Source organism: Carcharhinus amblyrhynchos, chromosome 9 (assembly GCF_965287045.1).
Source record: "Carcharhinus amblyrhynchos chromosome 9, sCarAmb.v2.hapA, whole genome shotgun sequence".
Taxonomy (NCBI): Eukaryota; Metazoa; Chordata; class Chondrichthyes; order Carcharhiniformes; family Carcharhinidae; genus Carcharhinus; species Carcharhinus amblyrhynchos.
The window spans coordinates 112,161,477-112,184,080 of NC_137332.1; the positions used below are offsets into that span (position 1 = coordinate 112,161,477).

A 22,604-nucleotide genomic window follows, 5' to 3' on the forward strand; every position below is an offset into this window, starting at 1 on the left:
CAGACTTCTTACTATGTTTACCACATCCACAACATCCCCGGGAGCCCAGCCTGCCCCCGACAGAGTTCAATGATTCCCCACCGTTATCCTTTAGACCGCGCCAGTTGTTATCTCCAGTGTGAAAGTGGCGGGGACAGGGCCCACTCTGTAATAATAATTCCCTGAGTGCTGCAGTGATCTTCATCAGTAAATAGCTGAACTGAGGGTGTGCGGCAGTAACACCGAAAGTAAAAGCGGTTTGAATCAGGAAGTGCTGAGTGTGAGCATGGCTTCCAGACAACAGCTCCAGGGTTTGACCGAGGAGGCAATTTGTCCAATTTGTCTCGATTTCTTCACTGATCCGGTAATACTGGGTTGTGGACACAACTTCTGCCGCTCCTGTATCACCCAGTGTTGGCAAATGAAGGAGAAAAACTCCTGCCCGGAATGTCGAGAGGAGTTTCCGGGAAGAAACCTCAGGGTAAATCGGGCCTTAACGAATCTGGCCGAGAAAGCTCGAAAATTAAAGTTGAATCCGAAAGAGAAGAAAAGTAAACTTCACTGTGAGAAACATCAGGAAGAACTGAAGCTGTTTTGTGAAACTGACAAGAAATTGATCTGTCTGATTTGTAGAGATTCGCGGGAACACAGAGAGCACCGCTTCCGGCCCACCGATGAAGCTGTTGAAATCTACAAGGTAAAAGGGAAATATTATTTACCTCATAGTTTTATCACATTTTCAACATACAGCATTTTCATTCTGTGATTTTCTCTCCCAATCACAGGATCAGCTCAAATTTTCTTCAGTTTCTCTCACAGAGAAGAAATTGGCGGTTCTAGAAATGGAAGAGAAACAGAAAGGAAAGATTTCTGAAGTTAGGGTAAGGTGTCCTTGTGCTGATTTTCTGGGATCTCGGTTAGTTTTGTTCCCTTTATCGTGGACCATTAATTATGTTTCGCATTTCATTGGGTAGGAACAGTCGAGCAGTCTGCAGACCCACATCACATCCGAGTTCACTAAAATGCGCCAGATTCTCACTGAGAAAGAGCAGCGATTACTCAGAGATGTCAGGGAAGAAGAGGAGAGGATTCTAGAACCAATGGAGAGAAACCTTCGAGAGATTCAGGAGAATTTAAATTCTATTGAGAAGAAACTCTCCAAGTTGCGGAAACAGATGGAGCAAAAAGACCAGCTGATATTTCTGAAGGTGAGGGAATATATTGTGTCTCAGTTCAGGGCAACTTCACACAGTCACTAAATAACTGATGGTAATGGTGAAATTAATATAGAATTTACTGAAAAACAGTAACTGATTTCTGTCTATTCCGTGGAAATTCTGCTGTGACTCTGAACTAATGGATCCCACATTGAATAAGATTCCCGGGAATATCTGTAATAAGTTTCTTGATTTTCACAGTTGGTTTGTGATTATTTTCGTGTTTCCCGAGTTTGATTTACTCCTGGAACTCCCATTGTAATCCAGTTCCAGTTCCATGTTGTGAGTGTGTGGGTGTGTCTGGGACGGTGTGTGAGTCACTGCGTCTGTGAGCGGGACTGATGTTCAATTCCAGTTTATTTGACTCTCCACAATCTTCCTTCCAAAATGCATCACTTTACATTTCCGTGTGAAATCTCATCTGCTCTGAGTCTGCTCATTTCACCAGCCTGCCTAACTGCTCCTGAAACCTGTTATTGTCACCCTCACTGTTCCTGGTTAATTTCTTTCAGGAGGAAGCTTGTCGGAAGAGAAGGTAGGACATGTTCTTTACTGAAACTCTGCAGTTTGGTAAAATAAACTCAGTGATGTGTTATTTTGTATTTATTTATTGGTTGTTGTCACAACTTTAAATGTTCGGTCATTAGTTACCAAGACATCACACACTGCAGGAAATGATAAGCTCCGCGTATACACACTGACGAGAACTTTATGATAACTCAACTCATTACAGTGATTTTACATAACTGTTCTACGATATTGTAATAAATAACAGGGAAGTGTAAATAATACAACCACGCCGGAAGAGATGACTTGCCCGATGTTGGCTGTTAGTGTCTGTGACCTTCCCACTGACTCTCAGGGAACCGCGCAGTCCATGTTTCTAAGGAGTGGGACACCCATGTCCCTGCATGGAGCCTGACCAACCCGAGAAAGTCTCAAGTTAAAGGAAGAATGGATTCTAAGATTGTACTAAATAAAAATTGGCTTTGCGTCCTTAACAACACCACACTTGTATTCATATAGAAATTTTATTGGAAATTAATATTGCAAGGAGTTTCACAGGAGCATTATAAAGTAAATTGACACAGAGCCAAATAAGGAAAGATTAATTTGGATGATAGAGGTAGATTTGAGAGAGCGTCTTCAAGGAAGAAAAAAGAAAGAAAGATAGAAAGGATCAGGGAGAGAATTCCAGAGTTCAGGACCTCGACAGCTGAAGGTCCAGCTCCCAATGTGGGAGACTGAAATCAGAGATGTTCAAGGTGTCGGGAGTAGAGAAGAGCAGGATTCTGTGGGGCCAGAGATTGCAGAATTGCATATTGAACTTTGGGATGATTTCAGTCTTTGTCTTTGTTCTACAAACTTTGTTTATCATACAGCAAGTGGACAGGCTAAACATTTGTCATTTCCTGCAGTCTGTGATGTCTGTTATCACGTTTTGAACCTTTTTCAAGACGTGGCCGTTTCCATTCTCTGCCCTTGAATTTAAAAGTTATTTCTTTCTCATTTAGAGAAACAAGATTAACATTTCACTTTGTACATTTTCTCTGTCATCAAAAATGCTGTAAACTTGACCATTTAAATAAGTTCTAAATTCTCCTAACAAAGACAAATTCATAGCATCATTTTTACCATTTACAGGATTAGTAAGGAGTATAACAAACTCTCAGTGTCTGCTGCCGCCCTGCCTATCAGAAAGTACAAAGACCTTTTACAGTACAGAGCATGGAGAGAAATGATAAGCTTCATTAACCCCGGTAAGTCTCATATTAATTATCCTGCTTATCAATCCAGTTGTAAATATATTGAATGGGCTCCAAAGATCCAGCTTAAATACTCACATTTCCAGTTGTTAATACCTGCAGTCTCCCCATTCTCATATTTCTCTTTCTGAGGTTCCTCTGGGGAAGTGTCTGAAGCCATCTGCACTGTGTGTCAAAGCAGTGAAGGGATCTGTATAACCAGAGGAATAGAGCACCAACCTCAGGATGTGAAATGGAATTGCTCCAGGAGACTGGACTGGTCTCCTCTGTCATTGTGGGAAACATTTTTTTATCATCATTTATCAGGAAGACACACAGACATTAGAGAGCAGGTGTTGAAGTGGTGGAGGCTACCTCGCTAAATATTTTTAAGACGCGGGTTGATGGGTTTTTGATAAGAGAGGGGATTAAGGGTTATGGGGAGAGGGCGGGAATGTGGAACTGAGCCGCGACAGATCAGCCATGATCTTATTGAATGGTGGGGCAGGCTCGAAGGGCGAGATGGCCAACTCCTGCTCCTATTTCTTATGTTCTTATATTCTGTTTGGTGGAATTGGACACCTTAATCAAGAGGATGGATGCAGAAAGTGCGAGTCTGCAGTGGATAAGGGAGGGAATGTGGTGATCTTATTGAAATGTTCAAGCTCTGGAATAAAAGGGTGGTTATAAACGTCCACAGGTTTCACACAGTCACAGAGTCTAGATCAAAGCTTTACATCTAGAATAGGGAGGATGACAGGGCAGTTTGGATTGAGTGAGGTTGAGTTTTTGAGTGACTCCATTGAGGTAGTGAACCAGTGAACCCATCGCTCACTGGATGAATTTGATCAGAGGCCCAATCCATTCTGAGAGCTGATCTTCAGAACAAAATCTCTGTCCAGTTTCCTGCAGGTTTGCAGTGTGGGAAAATGTTCTGTCGTTCCTGAAGAGGGAACAGGGGATAAGAGATCCTCATGAACACACAGCAGGAGTGAGAGAGAAAGAACATAAGAACATAAGAAATAGGAGCAGGAGTAGGCCATCTAGTCCCTCGAGCCTGCCCCGCCATTCAATAAGATCATGGCTGATCTGTCGTGTCTCAGTTCCACATTCCCGCCCTCTCCCCTTAACCCTTAATCCCCTTGCCTATCAAACACCTATCAACCCACGTCTTAAATATATTTAACGAGGCAGCCTCCACCACTTCAACGGGCAGAGAATTCCAGAGATTCACCACCCTTTGAGTGAAGAAGTTCTTCCTCAACTCCGTTCTAAACTGCCCCCCCCCCAGTTATCTTGAGGCTGTGCCCTCTAGTCCTTCTGTCCTTTCTGAGCGGGAAGAGCCTCTCCACCTCTATACTATCCAACCCATTCATCATCTTATATGTCTCAATGAGATCTCCCCTCATTCTTCTAAACTCTAACGAGTACAAGCCTAGTTTATTCAGCCTCTCCTCATAGTTCAACCCCCTCAACTCCGGTATCAGCCTAGTAAACCTCCTCTGCACTCCCTCCAAGGCCAAAATATCCTTGCATAAGTGCGGCGACCGAAACTGCACACAGTACTCCAGCTGCAGCCTCACCAGTGCCCTGTACAGTTGCAGCAAGACCTCCCTACTTTTATATTCAATCCCCCTCGCTGTGAAGGCCAGCATCCCATTCGCCTTCCTGACCACCTGCTGCACCTGCAGGCTGGGTTTTTGCGACTCATGCACAAGGACCCCCAGGTCCCTCTGCACCGTCGCATATTGCAGTTTTTCGCCATGTAAGTAATAGTCCTTCCTACCATTATTCCTACCAAAGTGGACAACTTCACACTTGCCAACATGAAATTCCACTTGCCAGTTCCTGGCCCATTCGCCTAGCCTATCTAGATCCTTCTGCAGACTCTCCACACCCTCCGCACAATTTGTCGTTCCACCAATCTTGGTGTCATCAGCAAATTTCGACACCATACACTCGGTTCCCTCCTCCAGATCATCTATATAAATGGTAAATAGCTGAGGCCCCAGCACCGACCCCTGGGGCACTCCACTAGTCACCAACTGCCAATCCAAATAGCACCCATTGACCCCCACTCTCTGCCTCCTATTTGACAGCCAATCCCCTATCTACGCTAACACCCTACCCCCAACTCCATGCCCCCTGACCTTCTGTAATAACCTCTTGAGAGGCATCTTATCAAACGCCTTCTGAAAATCAAGAAACACCACATGCACCGGCTCTCCTCTATCCACCGCCCTCGACGCATCCTCATAGAAGTCCAATAAATTTGTCAGACACGACTTCCCCTTAATGAAACGGTGCTGTGTCTGCTCTATCAAACAATTCTCCTCAAGATGCCTCGCTATTTTCTCTTTGATCACGGATTCTAACATTTTACCTGCAACAGACGTTAAACTAACCGGCCTATAATTCCCTGCCTTTTGTTTGCCACCCTTCTTAAACAACGGCGTAACATTAGCCATTTTCCAATCTTCCGGCACTTCCCCGGAATCCAGCGACGTTTGGAAAATAATCACCAAGGCATCCACTATCACCTCCGCCATTTCTGTCAGAACCCTTGGATGCATTCCATCTGGTCCTGGGGACTTGTCCACAATCAGTCCCTCCAGTCTGTCGAGCACTGCCTCTCCAGTAACAATAATGTCATTCAGGCCCTCCACTCCTACCATCTTTCCATCACTAACACCTGGCAAATTATTCACGTCCTCCTCTGTGAAGACCGAAACAAAAAAGTTATTCAAGGCCTCAGCCATTTTCCCATCCCCTATCACTAAGTCCCCCCTCTCATCCTCAAAGGGTCCAACGTTCACCCTAGTCAGCCTCTTCCTTTTTATATATTTATAAAAACTCTTACTGTCCTTTTTTATATTTAGCACTAGCCCAGCTTCATAGTTTATCCTACCCTTCTTTAACAACTTCTTTGTCATTCTTTGTTGACATTTAAACCTCTCCCAATCCTCTTCTCACCCACTACTCTTAGCTACTCTAAATGCATCCGCTTTTAATTTAACACTTTCCTTTACCTTCTGCAGAAGGTAACAATAATGTCAGGCTTCAATAATGAAGGCTTCTGCAGAAATTGCAGATGTATGGGATTGAGGGTGATTTAGGAAATTGGATTAGGAATTGGCTGGCGGATAGGAGACAGAGGGTGGTGGTTGATGGTAAGTATTCGTCATGGAGTTCAGTTACGAGTGGTGTGCCTCAGGGATCTGTTTTGGGGCCACTGCTGTTTGTAATTTTTATTAATGATCTGGATGAGGGTATAGTTGGGTGGATTAGTAAATTTGCTGACGACACCAAAGTCGGAGGTGTGGTAGATAGTGAGGAAGGGTGTCTTAGTCTACAAGGAGACTTGGACAAGTTGCAGAGCTGGGCCGAGAGGTGGAGGATGGAGTTTAATGCGGAAAAGTGTGAGGTAATTCACTTTGGCAGGAATAACGGATGTGTCGAGTATAGGGCTAACGGTAGGACTCTGAATAGTGTGGATGAACAGAGGGATCTAGGTGTATGTGTACATAGATCCCTGAAAGTTGGGAATCAAGTAGATAAGGTTGTTAGGAAGGCATACGGTGTCCTGGCGTTTATTGGTAGGGGGATTGAATTTAGGAGCCACAGCGTCATGTTGCAACTGTACAAAACTCTGGTGCGGCCGCACTTGGAGTATTGTGTGCAGTTCTGGTCCCCACATTATAGGAAGGATGTGGAGGCTTTGGAGAGGGTGCAGAGGAGGTTTATCAGGATGTTGCCTGGTATGGAGGGGAGGTCCTATGAGGAGAGACTGAGGGATTTGAGGTTGTTTTCGTTAGAAAGAAGGCGGCTACGAGGGGACCTTACTGAAACATATAAGATGATTAGAGGTTTAGATAGGGTGGACAGTGATAGCCTTTTTCCTCGGACGGAGAAAGCTAGCACGAGGGGGCATAGCTTTAAATTAAGGGGTGGTAGTTATAGGACGGATGTCAGGGGTAGGTTCTTTACCCAGAGGGTGGTGAGGGATTGGAATGCCCTGCCTGCTGCAGTTGTAAATGCGCCTAGTTTGGGGGCGTTTAAGAGATCCGTGGATAGGTTTATGGATGGAAAGGGTTTGGTTTAGGTTAGAGGGTCATTGTTTTTTAACTGGTCGGCGCAACATTGTGGGCCGAAGGGCCTGTTCTGCGCTGTAATGTTCTATGTTCTATGTTGTATGTTCAGCAAGCAGGAGTAAGAAAAATAATTCACCTCCTGGTCACAGAGAAATCATCAAAAGCTCCCTTCGTTCCTGCAGTGTGAGCCTAAACACTTTCGAACCAGTGGAATTATTCTAAGGAACAGTCAGTGTTTGAATGTAGAAAATGAGAAAACCAATGTCCAAGCAGGATCACAGGAACAGCATTGTGATGATGATGAAGTCTTCTGTTTTGATGTTGTCGTTTCCGGTATAAATATTAGAAAGGAAACAGAGGAAATAACTCCTTGTATCATTTCTATTAGGGTTTCCAGTGGTCCCTTTAAGACCAGGGATTAATTGTACAGATTGTTCCTCTGGGTGGGGCATCACCATCCAATGGAAGATCAAGATTGTATTGAGTCTCCAGTTATATCAAATGTCTCCAGTTTGTACTGACAATGTGACTTCTCCTTATGTTTAGTGTGTGAAAACTGGATACCTATTTTGCTGCTGCTACATTATTGTGGGGGTTTCATCTCTGCCAATCTTTACATTCTCATCAGTCATCTGTCCTGCCATTCATCTTTGCTCAGTTATATGTTTTTCCATGAATTTGAGCCTTTCCTTAACTTCTTCAGTGAGCCACAGATGGTGGGTCCTCCCATTGGGGATTTTCTTTACAGTAGGAATATATTTATTCTGAATATTCTGAAATATCATCTTAAATATCTGCCTTTGCTTCTGTATCGATATATCCCCAAGCCTGGGGACCCAGTTCACTACAACTAGCTTAGCTTTCATGATCAGATAGTTGCCCCTATTTCAGTTTAAAATACCGAACTTAGACCCTCTCTTTTCCCTTTCAAACTGGATTTCAAATTCAATCATATTGTAGGTGCGGCGACCAAGTGCTGCCTTCACTCAGAATTCACTAATTATTCCTGTCACATTACATAAAGACAAGTCTAATATAACCTACTCCCTGGTTAATTCCAGAACGTTCCGCTATAAGAAACTTCCACGAAAGAATTCTGTGAACTCCCCAACCAGTCAACTACAGCCTGATTTTTCTGGTTTATACTTAGATGAAAATCACCCATGATTATTACTGTCTCTTTATCTGTGACCCACATTGTGGCTACTGTTGCAAGGATTGTGGACAACTCCCACTATTGACTTCTTTCCCCTACTATTCCTCATCTCCAAACCGATTTTATATCCGGATCTCCTGAACCAGGATCATCTCCAGCTATTGCACCAATGAGGCCCTTGATAAACAGTGCTCCCACTCCACTTTTACCTAGCTTTCTATTCTTCTTGAATATTAGTAAATGTTATCCTTTCCTCCTGCAGCAATGTCTCTGTAATCAGATCATATTCATTTACTTCAATATGTGTTATCAATTTGTTAACTTTATGATGAATGTTGTGTGCATTCAGATACAGAGCCTTTAGTTTCATATTTTTATTATCTTTGTACTAATTAGTCTTGACTCTTGGTGTATTCGAAGGTTTTATCTGTTTGTCCATTCCCGTTATTCTCTGATCCCCATTTCCCATATTATTTTGATGGCTTCTTGCCTTGAATCTCCCCCTGGATTTGCCACATATATTCAAGGTAGCTTACCCTCTGAGTTTAGTTTGAAGCCCTTTTTACTTCCCGTGTTATGCAATTTCCTGGAACACTCATTCTAGCAGTTCAAGTGTAGACCATCCCAGCAATGAGGCAGCATGGGGTGGCCTGGGGGGGTGGCCTGGGGGGGTGGCCTGGGGGGGTGGCCTGGGGGGGGGGGGGGGTGGCGGGGGGGGGAAGTTGGGGAGGTGGCAAGATAGCACAGTGGTTAGCAGGGACTTGGGTTCGATTCCCAGCTTTAGTCACTGTCTGTGTGTAGTTTGCACGTTCTCCCTGTGTTAGCTTGGGTTTCCTCTGGGTGCTCCGGTTTCCTCCCACATTCTGAAAGACATGCTGGTTAGGTGCATTGACTGGAACAGGGGCCAGACTGTGGCGACTAGGGGAATTTCACAGTAACTTCATTGCAGTGTTAATGTAAGCCATACTTGTGACTAATAAATAAACTTTAACTTGACTACCGTCTGGTGGTTCTAACATCCACCATCATGAAATGCTTTGAAAGGTTAGTCATGGCACGAATCAATTCCAGCCTCCCAGATTGACTGGATCCACGACAGTTGGCCTATCACCACAAAAGGTCCACAGCAGACGCCATTTCCCCGACCCGACACTCAAACCTGGATCACCTAGTTAACAAGGATACCAATGTCAGACTCCTATTTATTGACTACAGCTCAGCCTTCAACACCATTATTCCGACAAAACTCATCTTGAAATTCCCTGGCCGATGGCTTGGCTCCTCCCTTTGCAACTGGATCCTAGATTTCTTTTCTACAGACCACAATCAGTAAGGATAGGTGACAACGTCTCCTCTGTGATCATCCTCAACTCCAGTGCTCCACAAGGCTATTTCCTCAGTCCCTGACGATACTCCTCAAACACCTATGACCATGTGGCCAAATTCCCCTCCAGCCCAATATTCAAATTTGCTGATGATACAACCATAGTGGGTCAAATCTCAAACAATGATGAGATGGGCTACAGAAAAGAGATAGAGAATCTGGCAAAATGGTGTGACGACAATCTCCCTCGATGTCGTAAAATGAACGAGAGTCATCAACTTCAGGAAATGTATTGGAGGACATGCTCCTGTCTACAAAAACAGGGAGGAAGTGAAAATGGTCGAGAGCTTCAGATTTCAAGGTGTTCAGATCACTAATAGCCTGTCCTGGTCCCTCCATGCCAATACGATAGTTAAGAAAGATCAACAGTGCCTGTACTTTCTCAGGAGGCTTAGGAAATTTAGCATGACCACCATGACTCTCACCAACTTTTACAGATGCACCATAGAAAGCATTGATGTGGCTCCTGCTTTGACCAAGACTGCAACAAACTACAAAGTGTAGCCTAATCCATCATGCAAACCAGCCCCCCATCCATTGACTCCTTCTACACTTCCCGTTGCCTCAGGGAAAGCAGCCAGCATAATCAAGTACCCCGTGCACCCTGGACATATTCTCTTCCAACTTCTTGTATCTGTCGGGAAAAAGATACAAAAGTCTGAGAATACGTACAAACCAACTCAAAAACAGCTTCTTCCTTGCTGCCATCAGACTTTTGATTGGTGTTATCATATATTAAGCTGGCTTTCTCTTCACCCCATCTGTAACTGTAACACTATATTTGGCATCCAAGACTTTCGCTCTCTCATACGTACTCAATGAATAGTACTTTTCATCTGTATAGCCTGCAAGAAACAATATTTTTCACAGTATAAATGTGACAATAATAAATCAAATCAAAACAACCCACTATCCCCAATATTGGTGCCAATGCCCATGATCCAGACACCAGCCTTTGAACATTTATATTTTCCATCTCATTTTCCCTCTGCCAGTTTACATGTAGCTCAGGTAATGATCCAGAGATTATTACCTTTGAGGTTCTGCTCCTTAATTTGTACTGAGCCTCTCACAGTGACTATGCCCTTTACAGACATCCCAAATACCCCTGCTTGTGTGACCACTTCCCTCCAACCTCAGTGTCCCAGCCCACAATATCACCCTGATTGACCATTAGTGGAGTGGACCAGGACAATCTTCTTTGCTTGTCCTGTCTATGTCTTTGGTACCTAAATAGTCCACGCCAACTGGATCCTCCCACTTACAGTGAAAATTCCTCTCCAACTCAGAACTCTGGTACGATCAAGCAACTGAGTTGACTGGGCTCTCGCTTTTGCTGCAGAGATCAATATCTGTGTCCCACACTATATTGTCCCCTACTGCAACCACATTCCTGTTTGTTATCCCCCACTTGATAGGCTTCCTGTATCATAGTGCCATGGTTAGACTGCTCACTCACTTTTCAGCCTTTGTTTTCATCCACACAGATTATAAGCACCTCAAATCTTTTCAACAACTGCAAAGTCTGAGGTTCCTCCATTATTGTCTGCTCAGTCCCTTTCCCTGTCTCACTCTCGATCATATCTTCCTGTCACTCACTGCTGACCAAAACAGATGAGCCTATTCTAAGAGGTGTGACCATATTCCAGATCAAATTATCCAGGGATTTCTCCCATTCCCTTACATTGTGCAGTGTCTGCAGTTCAGCCTCTAACTCACTAATTCTGATCTGGAAGTCCTCCAGCTGCTTACACTTTCTGTAGATGTGTTCGTCATGGATTACCTGGACATCCAAAATCACACATTCCTCAACTGCAACAGAACACCTGTCTTGCATTGTTCCTCATGTTATATACTTAAATTTAATTAAATTATTCACTTAATTAACTTAGAATAATTCCAATGATAACCACATTTCTTCTCCCTGTGCATTTCATTCCTGCATGAACCTGATTCGCCCCTCACTCAGTCTCCATCCCAGTCCAGCGCAGTCAGCTGTCTCATGCACCTATTACTGGCCATGCATTTTGAAAGGTGTGTCTTATTTATAGACCCTCTGCTGAGTCGCTTGCTAGTTTTACTTCCTGCTGCACTGATTAACACTCATGAATGAACTGATTTCAGGTGGTTGACAGATAACTGCCACTCCAGATAGTTCTCTAGTTAACATAGAAATTAGAAGCAGGAGTAGGCCATTTGGCCCTTCAAACATGCTCTGCTTTTTAAATTGATCATGGCGGATCATCAAATTCAATATCCTGATCCCCCCTTCTCCCCATATCTCTTGATCCATTAGCCCCAAGAACTATATCTAATTTCTTTTCGAAATCACACAACATTTTGGCCTCAACTACATTCAGTTATTGTGAATTCCACAGATTCACCATCCTCTGGGTGAAGAAATTTCTCCTCACCTCAGTTCTAAAAGTTTTACCCCTTTACTCAAACTATGACCCCTCGTTCCAGACTCCTCCACGATTTGGAACATTCATTACGAATCTATCCTGTCTAACTCTGTTAGAATTTTAAAGTTTCTATGAGATCCCCTTTTCACCCTTCTAAACTGCAGTGACTATAATCCTAGCCGACTTAGTCTCTCCTTGTATGACAGACCTGCCACCCCAGAAATCAGCCTGGTAATCCTTCGCTGTATTCCCTCTATAGCAAGGACATCCTTCCTCAGATGAGGAGGTCAAAACTGCACACAGTAGTCCAGGTGTGGCCTCACCAATGTGCTATATAATTGCAGCAAAACATCCCCATTCCAATACTCAAATCCTCTCACGATGAAGGTCAACATATCAAAGAACAAAGAAAATTACAGCACAGGAACACACCCATTGGCCATCCAAGCCTGCATCGACCATGCTGTCCAACTGAACTAAAACCCCCTACCCTTCCGGGAACCATATCCATCCATTCCCACCCTATTCATGTATTTGCCAAGACTCCCCTTAAAAGCCACTATCGTATCTCCTTCCACCTCTCTCGGCAGAGAGTCCCAGACACCTATCACCCTCTGTGTAAAAAAACTTACCTCGTACAACTCCTATAAACTTTGTCCCTCGCAACTTAAACTTATGCTCACTAGTAATTGACTCTTCCGCCTTGGGAGAAAGCTTCTGAATATCAACTCTGTCTATGCCCCTCATAATCTATCAATTCGCTCCTCAACCTCCATCGTTCCAGTGAGAACAAAACAAGCTTCTCCAACCTCTCGTCATATTTAATGCCCTCCATAGCCCAGGGCCTGATGGGATATAGCCCAGAATACTGAGAGAGGCAAGGGAGGAAATTTCTGGGGCCTTGAGAGAAATCTTTGCATCCTCACTAGCTACAGAGAAGGTCCCAGAAGATTGGAGAATTCCTGATGTTGTTCCTACGTTTAAGAAGGGTAGCAAGAATAATCCAGGTAATTCCAATCCGATGAGCCTTACTTCAGTAGGAGGGAAATTATTGGAGAGGATTCTTCGAGACAGGATATATTCCCACTTGGAAATAAGTGGACGTATTCATGAGAGCCAGCATGGTTTTGTGAAGGAGAGGTCGTGTCTCACAAACTTGATCGAGTTTTTTGAGGAAGTGACAAAGATGACTGATGAGAGTAGGGCAGTGGATGTTGTCTACATGGACTTCAGTAAGGCCTTTGACAGGGTCCCTCATGACTGACTGGTGCAGAAGCTAAAGTTGCATGGGATCAGAGGTGAACTAGCAAAGTGGATAAAGTCAAAGAAGACAGAGCGTAGGAATGGAAGGGTGAGTTTCTGAATGGAGGGCTGTGACAAATGGTGATCCTTAGGGATCATTACTGGGATCTTTGCTGTTTGTAATATATATGAATGATTTGGAGGAAAATGTAACTGGATTGATTAGTAAGATTGCAGATGATGAAAAGGTTGGTGGATTTGTGGATAGCGATGAGGACCATCAGGGAATACAGCAGTTGGAGACTTGAGTGGAGAGATGGCAGATGGAAATTGATCTGGACAAATTTTTTACTCAGAGAGTGGGTCCCTGGAACTGGGTTGCCGGGGAAGGTAGTGGAAGCGGATACCGTAGTGAGTTTTAAGGGGCGTCTTGACAAGTACATGAATTGGAGGGAACAGAGGGATATGGTCCCCAAAAGGGTAGAGGGTTTTAGTTAAGTTGGGCAGCATGGTTGGTGCAGGATTGGAAGGACGAAGGGCCTGTTCCTATGCAGTTTGTCAAACTGATTCTTTTTCCGAAATCCCGACTGTGCCCAAATTCACCATTATTTTCTCAGTGTTCAATTATTACATCATTTGTTACAGATCCTAGCATTTTCCGTCGGACTAATGTCAGGCCAACAAGTTTTTCATTCTCCATATTCTCTCTCCCTTCTTTCTTAAACATCGGAGTTACATTTGCACCTTCCAATCTGCAGGAACAATTCCAGGGTCTGTAGAATTTTGAAAGATAACCACCAATGCATCAACTTTCTTGACAGTCATGACTTTCAGCATCTGAGAAAGAGACCACCAAGTCTGGGGAAATTTATCTACTTCAAATCTCATTCATTTCTCTATTTCCACTATTCTTTTAAGCATAAAAGCATCTTGTTGTTCCTCATTAATACCAGCCACCTGATTCTCCATTATTTATGGAAGGTTTTTAACGAATGGTGATCATTGACATTTGGACAGATTATTGAGAAAGTCGGTGTGTTCTGCCTTGGTCATGTCATCTAACATGAGGTTTGAGGTGTGTGTGAGACCAGTGCCTGGAGCTGTGAGGTAGCAGCTGACCAACGCACCACTGTGCGTTGTGTTTCTTTCAAATTATGGAATCTTATGGCTTTATCCCCTTAGTGAGTAATTAGGATTTCCTTTTAATTCATGCTTACCTTGTTCATTATTTATGTATAAGATATATAGTATTAACTGTTTGCTTTGTTGACTCTTTAATAGAAAAAATTATTCCTCACTTCCCCACTTACTCGAATTCAGGGTCCTGGCGAGTCACAGACAATGTCGACAGGCAGAGGGTGTTAAGACACCAATCCATCACAGGGCACACACTCACACACAAAAATTAAAGGGGCAATTTAACATTGCCAATCCACCTAATCCACACATCACTGATGTGGGGAGGAAATGGGAGCGCCCGGAGGAAACCCATGCAGACACAGGAAGAATGTGCAAACCTCAACACAGACAGTGACCCAAGGTTGGAATTGAACCCATGTCTCTGGAGCTGTGAGGCAGCATTGCCAACCATTATGCCCTGACGCTGTCTCAAAGATTATTGTATTTCTTTCAAAGTATTAAATCTCATGGCTTTATACCCTTCTTCAGTAACTGGGATTTCAAATTTGCTCTGTGCATCAAAAAAAATGTTGATTGTTCCTATTCTGAACATAACCGAATATGGAGCTTCATCCAATATTGTAACAAATTTGGGGTCTGGTCTGATATCGCACTGAGAAACTCAGAACTTTAGTGTAGAGAGGGATCTGGATGTCCTGGTGTAAAAATCACAAAATCTTAGTCTGCATTTACAGGAAGTAATTAGGAATATCAATGGAATGTTAATGTTTCTTGTAAGGACAATCAAATATAAAAAATTGTTCCTGCAAGCATACAGGGCCTTAGTGAGGCTGCATTTGGAGGAATGTGAAATATTTTGATCTCCTTACGTAAGATCATGAGATCATAAGACATAGGTGCGCCATTTAGCTCATTGAGTCTGCTCTGCCATTCAATGAGATCAGGACTGGTCTGATGTGGTAATCCTCCAACTCCATTTTCCCACCTTATTTCCATAACCCTGATTCCATTACTGATTAAAAATCTGTCTCTCTCAGCCCCAAAGATATATTCCAGTCTTTACACCTCTCTACGGTAAAGAGTTCCAAGAATTCACTACTCTGAGAGACGAAATTCCTCCTCATCTCTGTCTTAAATGGATAAGCCTTTGCTCTGAGAATAAGCCCTTTGGTTGTGGACTCTCCCACAAGGCGAAACAAACTATCAGCATCCAAGCTGTCAAGCCCCCTGAGAATACAGTATATATCAATAAGGTCACCTCTCATTCTTCTCAACTCCAATGAGTACACGCCCAACCTACTTAGCCTCGATTGATAAAAATATCCTGCCATCTTTGGAATCAATCAAATTAACTTTCTCTGGGCTACTTTTAATGGTGGCATGTCTTTTCTGAGTTGAGGGGATGAAAACAGTATTCCAGGTGTGGTCAAACTAGTCACTTGTACAGTTCTAGCAAGACCTCCCTATTTTCATACTCCATTCCCTTTTCAATTACAGTCAATATTCCAGTTGTCTTCCCTAACACTTGCTGAGCTTGCATGCCAGCTTTTTTGTGATTTATGCACAAGGATCCCAAATCCCTCTGTGCTGCAGCTTTCTGCAGTCTTTCTCTATTTAAATAATATCCAGCTCCTTTATTCTTCCCACCAATCTGCATAACTTCACATTTTCCTGCATTATTTTTCATCTGCCAAGCTTTCACCCACACACCTAATTTTTTTTATCCCTCTGTAGACCCTGTCATCCTCAGCACTTGCCTTCCCACCTATTTTTGTGTCATCTCAAATTTAGCAGTAGTACATTCACTTCCCTTATCCAAATTATTAATATACATAATATAAGAAATGACCATTGAATTAGAGACTGATTCCTGGGATGAAGGCAGTTATATTATCATGAAAGCCTGAGCAGATTTGGCCGATATCCATTGGAGTTTAGGAGAATGAGAGGTGATCTTATTGAAACATAGAAGACACTGAGGGGACTCAACAGGATTGATGCTGAGTGGATGTTTCCCTTGCGATGGCGTCTTGTATAATGCACATTTTGAAAATTAGCAATCTCCCATTTAATACAGAAATGAGATTTTGTTTTCTATCAGAGGGTCACTTGTATTGGAATTCTCTACCCCAGTGAGCAGCAGAGGCCGGATCACTGACAATATTCAATCAGATCAGTCATGATCTTGTCCAGAACAGGCTCGAGGGGCCGAAAGGCCTACTCCTGTTCCGAATTCTTTTGTTCTTGGAATTGAGGTTTTGTGTGATATCTTACAGACGCAGATTGTGAACAATCTGTACAGTGACATTTACACAATGTTTCACAGAGATATCACCTCCCACCCGCTGTCTCCAGCTTTCTCTCCTTTACCTCTGTCCCCTCTCCCTCTCTCCTCAACCTTGACCGTCACCTCCCCACTCTCCTTCTCGCAGCCTGTCTTCCCTCTCTCAAATTCTCCTTCCCCAACCCTGCTATCTCTCTCTCCTTCCACTCCCTGTCACTTATGCACTCCTCTGCTCACATACTCCCCCCTTCTCCCCACTAACTTCTTTCCACCTACATTCTCTCCCTCCCCTTTCTCCCTCTCTCACTCACCTCCCATTCTTCCTTTGTCTCTCCCTCTTTAATTCGTCTCTTCTTCCTACTTTGTGTGGCATGGTGGCTCAGTGGTTCGCATTGCTGCCACACAGAGCCAGGGAGCCGCTTTCGATCCCTGGTTTGGGTCACGTCTGTGCAGAATCTCCATGTTCTCCCTCACGTCTGAGTGGGTTTCCTTCCACAGTTCGAAAGACATGCTGGTTTGCGATGCTAAATTCTCCCTCAGTGTACCCGAACAGGCACTGAAGTGTGGTGACTAGGGGATTTTCACACTAACTTCATTACAGTGTTAATGTAAGCCTACTTGTGACACTAATTAACTTGGAAATCAATCTGTCCCGCAATCTCTCTCCCATTTCCCACAACCATCCCATCTCCCTGCCAGCCACTCATTTGTCCCTCCTGCTCCCTGACCCTGCTCCTCACCCACTCTCTCTCAGCACCTTCCTATTCTCCCCCATCGACACATAATCTCTCTCCACCTCACCTCCTATCCCCTTCCCTCATCATTCTGGTATCCTTCTCCCCCTCACTCTCTTCTCTTCAAACTCTCTCCCCTTTCCCTCTCTCTCACATTCTTCCCTGCCGCTCCTGCTTTATTTCCCATCCTGGCTTTACACGGAAGGGTCTGTTTATTTCTTCCTCCCACACTATCTGCCTTCCAGGTGCTGTGCATTCTGCCCTTTCTTTCTCACCCACTATCCCAATCCCTGTCATCTGCTCTGTCGTTCTCTCTCCTGCTTCCACACTCAAAACATCCCACTCTGAATCTCCCACATCCCACTCTCAATCTCCCTCTTTACACTCCGGCTGCCTCCAGTCCCTCTCATTCCTGCCTCTTTTCTCTCTTCCCAACTGCACCCCTCCACCTATCCTCTCATCCCCCCTCCCTATCTCTCTGTCACTCACTATCTTCTCTCCCCTCTTCCCTGCCTCTCCTTCCTGGTCTATTCCCCCTCCTCTCCCCTCCCTCCAGCTCCATGTTGCCATCCCATTCCTGCTCCCACTCTCTCCTCCCCCTCATTCTCCCCTCACAAACCTCTCTCCTCTCTTCCTCACTCTCTCCCCGCCCCACCCCCTCTCTCTAAATCACTGACTGTGTTATCTTCACTTTCCCCCAGCTCCAGCCTCTCTGACTCTGGATCCGAACACAGCGCATCCCCGGCTCATCCTGTCTGAGGACCGGACCAGTGTGAGACTCGGAGACAAACGGCAGCTGCTCCCTGACACCCCGGAGAGGTTTGATTCCTGGCCCTTTGTCCTGGGATCAGAGGGATTCACAACAGGGAGACATTACTGGGAGGTGGAGGTGGGGGAGAAGACATGGTGGGATCTGGGAGTGGCCCGAGAGTCTGTGAACAGGAAAGGGTTAATCTTCCTGAGCCCTGAGTCCGGATTCTGGATTGTGAGGCTGTTTTCCGGAAGTGTTTATTCTGCCTTCACCTCCCCCTTACTGACCCTCCTCACCCCGAGTGTGAATCCCCGGAAGATCTGGGTTTTCCTGGACTATGAGGGTGGACAGGTGTCATTTTACAATGCGGACAACATGTCCCATCTCCACACTTTCACCCACACTTTCACCGAGAGAATCTTTCCCATCTTCAGCCCGGGATGGAATATCGACGGGAAAAACTCGGAGCCGCTGACAATCTGCGGGATTAAAGGTCACTAACAGATCCATCCCATAATTTCACACCGTCTCCCTGCCTCCTGCCAGCTGTAAACTGATGGAACCTGTTCATATTGTGGTTATTATATAGAATTATAATTTACACTGGGGGCTCCGTGATTACATTTGTAAAATGATTCTTCAAACAAAACAATCTGTGAACCGCTGGAATAGAAACAGTTTTTCTCAAAGATTCCACAGATCATCATTAAATCCAAGAAGCAGAAACTCAACATGTTGTTTGTGTCTGTCACTGAGTGAGGGAGGCGGGATTCCGGGGAATGGAGAAGCCGATTGGCCGGAGTTCCTGTCACTCAGAGTGAGGGAGGCGGGATTCAGGGGAATAGAGAAGCCGATTCGTCAGGGTGGATGTCATTTACAAGGGGGGGCCGGGGTGGGACTGTCGATTGGTCGCTATAACTGTCAATCAGAGAAGAAGCGGGTGCTCGTGACACCGGGAAGACTCCGGTCACAGAGACTGAGGAGGCGGGGTTCATGAAGCTTAGAAGGCGATTGGTTCGCGCCCCTGTCGCTCTGCGCCTGAACACCGATTTTTGAAGAATCTGAAATGCGATTGGTTCAACCGCCTGTCAGTCATCGTGAGGGAGGCAGGTTTTTCGAGTGGTCAGTAAGTCAATTGGTTGTTGTGCATTCATTCAGATTAAGAGGCGGGTTTCCGCGCATTAGGTAAGCCGATTGGTCAGTATGACTTATTGACAGAAAAGGAGGCCGTCCCGGAAGATGAAGGGCGATTGGCCAGTGCTGCTGTCACTCAGACTGAGAGAGGGACGATATCCGGGAAGCCGGAAACGGATTGGCCCTATCCGCTGACACGCAACGTCACAGGGGCGTTGCCATTTGGGGAGCAGGATTGGCCGAAGCGCCTGTCACTCATCTGAAGGGAGGCGGGATTGCGGAACTTTGGAGGTGATTGGCTGCATCTCTTGTCCCTCAGTGCCGGGGGTCCCCTTTGCCTCGTTCTTCCTCCGCTTCATTGCGTTCCCTCTCTCCCTCGCCCCATTCCTCTCACCATCTGTCCCTTCCCTCTACGCCCCGCCTCTATCGCTGCCCTCCCTGCAGTGTAGGTACACCCACCAGTGTGGAACTCCCACCCACCTGACGAAGGAACAGCCTATTCTGAAAGCTTGTTGCATTTGCTACAAATAAACCTGTTGGACTTTAAGCTGGTGTTGTGACACTTCTTTCTGTGTCCGTACATCCACAGTGCTGTTAGGGAGGGAGCTACAGAATTTTGACTTCTCGGGCAGTGAAGGAACATTGATATATTTCCAAATCTGGATGCTGGGTGGCTTGGGAGGGAATTTTCAAGTGTTGGTGTTCCCATTCACCCTCTCCTTCTGGGGAGTTCTTTCGGGTTATAACCGAGCAGAGTATGCACCTTTCTCAACCCCTTGCCAACAGGCTGCTTTAGCGATTTTGATATTGATTGGATTTATTATTGTCACATGTGTTAGTATACAAAGAAAAGTATTGTTTATTGTGCGCTATACAGACAAAGCATACTGCTTGTAGAGAAGGAAAGGAGCGAGTGCACAATGTAGTGTTACAGTCACAGCTAGGATGTGGAGCTCAACTTAATATAAGGTAAGTCCTTTCAAAAGTCTGACGGCAGCAGAGAAGAAGCTGTTCTTGAGTCCGTTGGTATGTGACCCCAGACTTTTGTATCTGTTTCCTGACAGATCAAGGTGGAGGAGAGAATGTCTGGGGTCCTTAATTATGCTGGCTGCTTTTCTGAGGCAGGGGAAGAGTCAATGGATAGGAGGGTGGTTTGCATGATGGACTGAGCCACATTCACAACCCTTTCTATTCACTTGCAGTCTCGGTCAGAGCAGGAGCCCTACCAAGCTGTGATATAGCAGGAAAAGGTGCTTTCTATGGTGCATCTGTAAAAATTGCTGAGATTGCAGCAGATGTGCCAAATTTCCTTCACCTACTGAGAAAGTAGCGGTGTTGGTGGGTTTCCTAAACCATAGCACAACATGGAGGGACCAGGACAAGTTGTTGATAATCTGGACACCTGGAAACTTGAAGCTCTCAACCATGGCGGCACGGTGATACAGTGGCGAGCATTGCTGTCTCATAGTGCCAGGGACCCGGGCTCGATTCTGGCCTCAGGTCACTGTCTGTGTGGAGTCTGTACATTCTCCCCACGTCTGCATGGATTTCCTCCGGGTTCTCCTGTTTTCTCCCACGGTCCAAAAGACAAGGAGCAAAGAAAATTACAACACAGGAACAGGTCCTTCGGCCCTCCAAGGCTGTCCAACTTAAAGAAACCCCCCGACCTTCTGGGGACCATATCCCTGTATTCATGTACTTGTCAAAACACCTCTCAAAAGTCACTATCGTATTTGCTTCCACTCCCTCCCCCCAGCAACAAGTTCCAGGCACCCACTACTCTGTAAAAAATCTGCCTTGTATATCTCCTTCAAACCTTTCCCCTCGCAACATCAACCTATGCCCCCCAGTAATTGACTCTACCACCCTGGGAAAAAGCTTCTCACTATCCACTCTGTCCATGCCTCTCATAATCTTGCAGACTTCTATCAGGTCTCCTCTCAGCCTCCGTTGCTCCAGTGAGAACAAACCAAGTTTCTCCAACCTCTCCTCATTGCTAATGTTCTCCATACCAGGCAACATCCTGGTAAATCTTTTCTGCATCTTCTCCAAAGACTCCACATACTTCTGATAGTGTGGCAAACAGCATTGAAAACTGTATTCCAAGTGCAGCCTAACTCAGGTTCTGTAAAGCTGCAATATGACTTGCCAATTTTTAAACTCAACGCCCCGGCCGATGAAGACAAGCATGCTGTATGTCTTCTTGACTACCTTCTCCACCTGCGTTGCCACTTTCAGTGACCTGTGTATCTGTACACCCAGATCCCTTTGCCTATCAATACTCTTAAGGATTCTGCCATTTACTGTATATTTCCTATCTGTATTACATCCACAAACTTGTTAATCAATCCAGTTACATTTTCCTCCAAATCATTTATATATATATTACAGACAGCAAAGGTCCCAGCACCAATCCCTAAGGAACAGCACTTGTCACAGCCCTCCATTCAGAAACACACCTTCCACTGCTACCCTGTGTCTTCTTTGATCAAGCCAGTTTTGTATCCATCTTGCTAGCTCACCTCTGATCCCATGCGACTTCACCTTCTGCACCAGTCTGCCATGAGAGACCTTGTCAAAGGCCTTACTCAAGTCCATGTAGACAATATCCACTGCCCTACCCCCATCAATCATCTTTGTCACTTTCTCCAAAAACTCGATCAAGTTCGGGAGACGTGACTTCCCCTTCACAAAACCATGTTGCGTCTCACTAATATAACCACCTATTTCCAAGTGGGAATAAACCCTGTCTCGAAGAATCCTCTCCAATAATTTCCATACCACTGATGTAAGGCTCACCAGCCTGTAATTACCCGGATTATTCTTGCTACCCTTCTTAAACAAAGGAACAACATTGGCTCATCTCCAATCCACTGGAACCTCCCCTGTAGCCAGTGAGGATACATAGATTTCTCTCAAGGCCTCAGCAATTTCCTCTCTTGCCTCTCTCAGTATTCTGGGAAATCGCCCATCAGGCCCTGGGGACTTGTCTCCTGTACTGTTTCTCAAGTCCCCCAATATCTCCTCCTTTTTGATCTCAACATGACTCAAATTATCGACACAACCTTTCCCAGACTCAACATCCACCAAGTCCTTCTCTTTGGTGAATACTGATGCAAAGTATTCATTTAATACCTTGCCCATTTCCTCTGGCTCCATGCATAGATATCCCCCTTGTCCTTGAGTGGGCCAACCCTCTCCCTGGCTACCCTCTTGCACTTTATATATGTATAAAAAGACTTGGGATTTCTCTTAATCCTGCTGGCCAATGCTTTTTCATGACCCCTTTTAGCCCTTCTTACTGCTTGCTTCAGTTTCTTTATACTTTCCTTGTATTCCACA

General features: G+C 44.9%; 1 protein-coding gene across 1 annotated transcript; it reads left to right on the forward strand.

Annotated features, from left to right (window-relative positions):
* The first annotated feature begins 265 nt into the window (after positions 1–265).
* On the forward strand, positions 266–18,629 carry LOC145348210 (zinc-binding protein A33-like). Its single transcript, XM_080196420.1, has 6 exons — positions 266–676; positions 765–860; positions 954–1,187; positions 1,709–1,731; positions 2,841–2,956; positions 18,079–18,629. The coding sequence occupies exons 1-6, from the start codon at positions 266–268 to the stop codon at positions 18,627–18,629; spliced, it is 1,431 nt and encodes a 476-aa protein (XP_080052546.1).
* The last annotated feature ends 3,975 nt before the right edge of the window (positions 18,630–22,604 follow it).

Excerpts from the sequence above, each read along its gene's own strand:
- LOC145348210 (XM_080196420.1), top strand. The coding sequence starts at position 266 with ATGGCTTCCAGACAACAGCTCCAGGGTTTGACCGAGGAGGCAATTTGT. Across the intron at positions 1,732-2,840 it reads GAAGCTTGTCGGAAGAGAAG|GATTAGTAAGGAGTATAACA; the intron begins GTAGGACATGTT and ends TACCATTTACAG. Across the intron at positions 2,957-18,078 it reads GATAAGCTTCATTAACCCCG|CTCCAGCCTCTCTGACTCTG; the intron begins GTAAGTCTCATA and ends ACTTTCCCCCAG.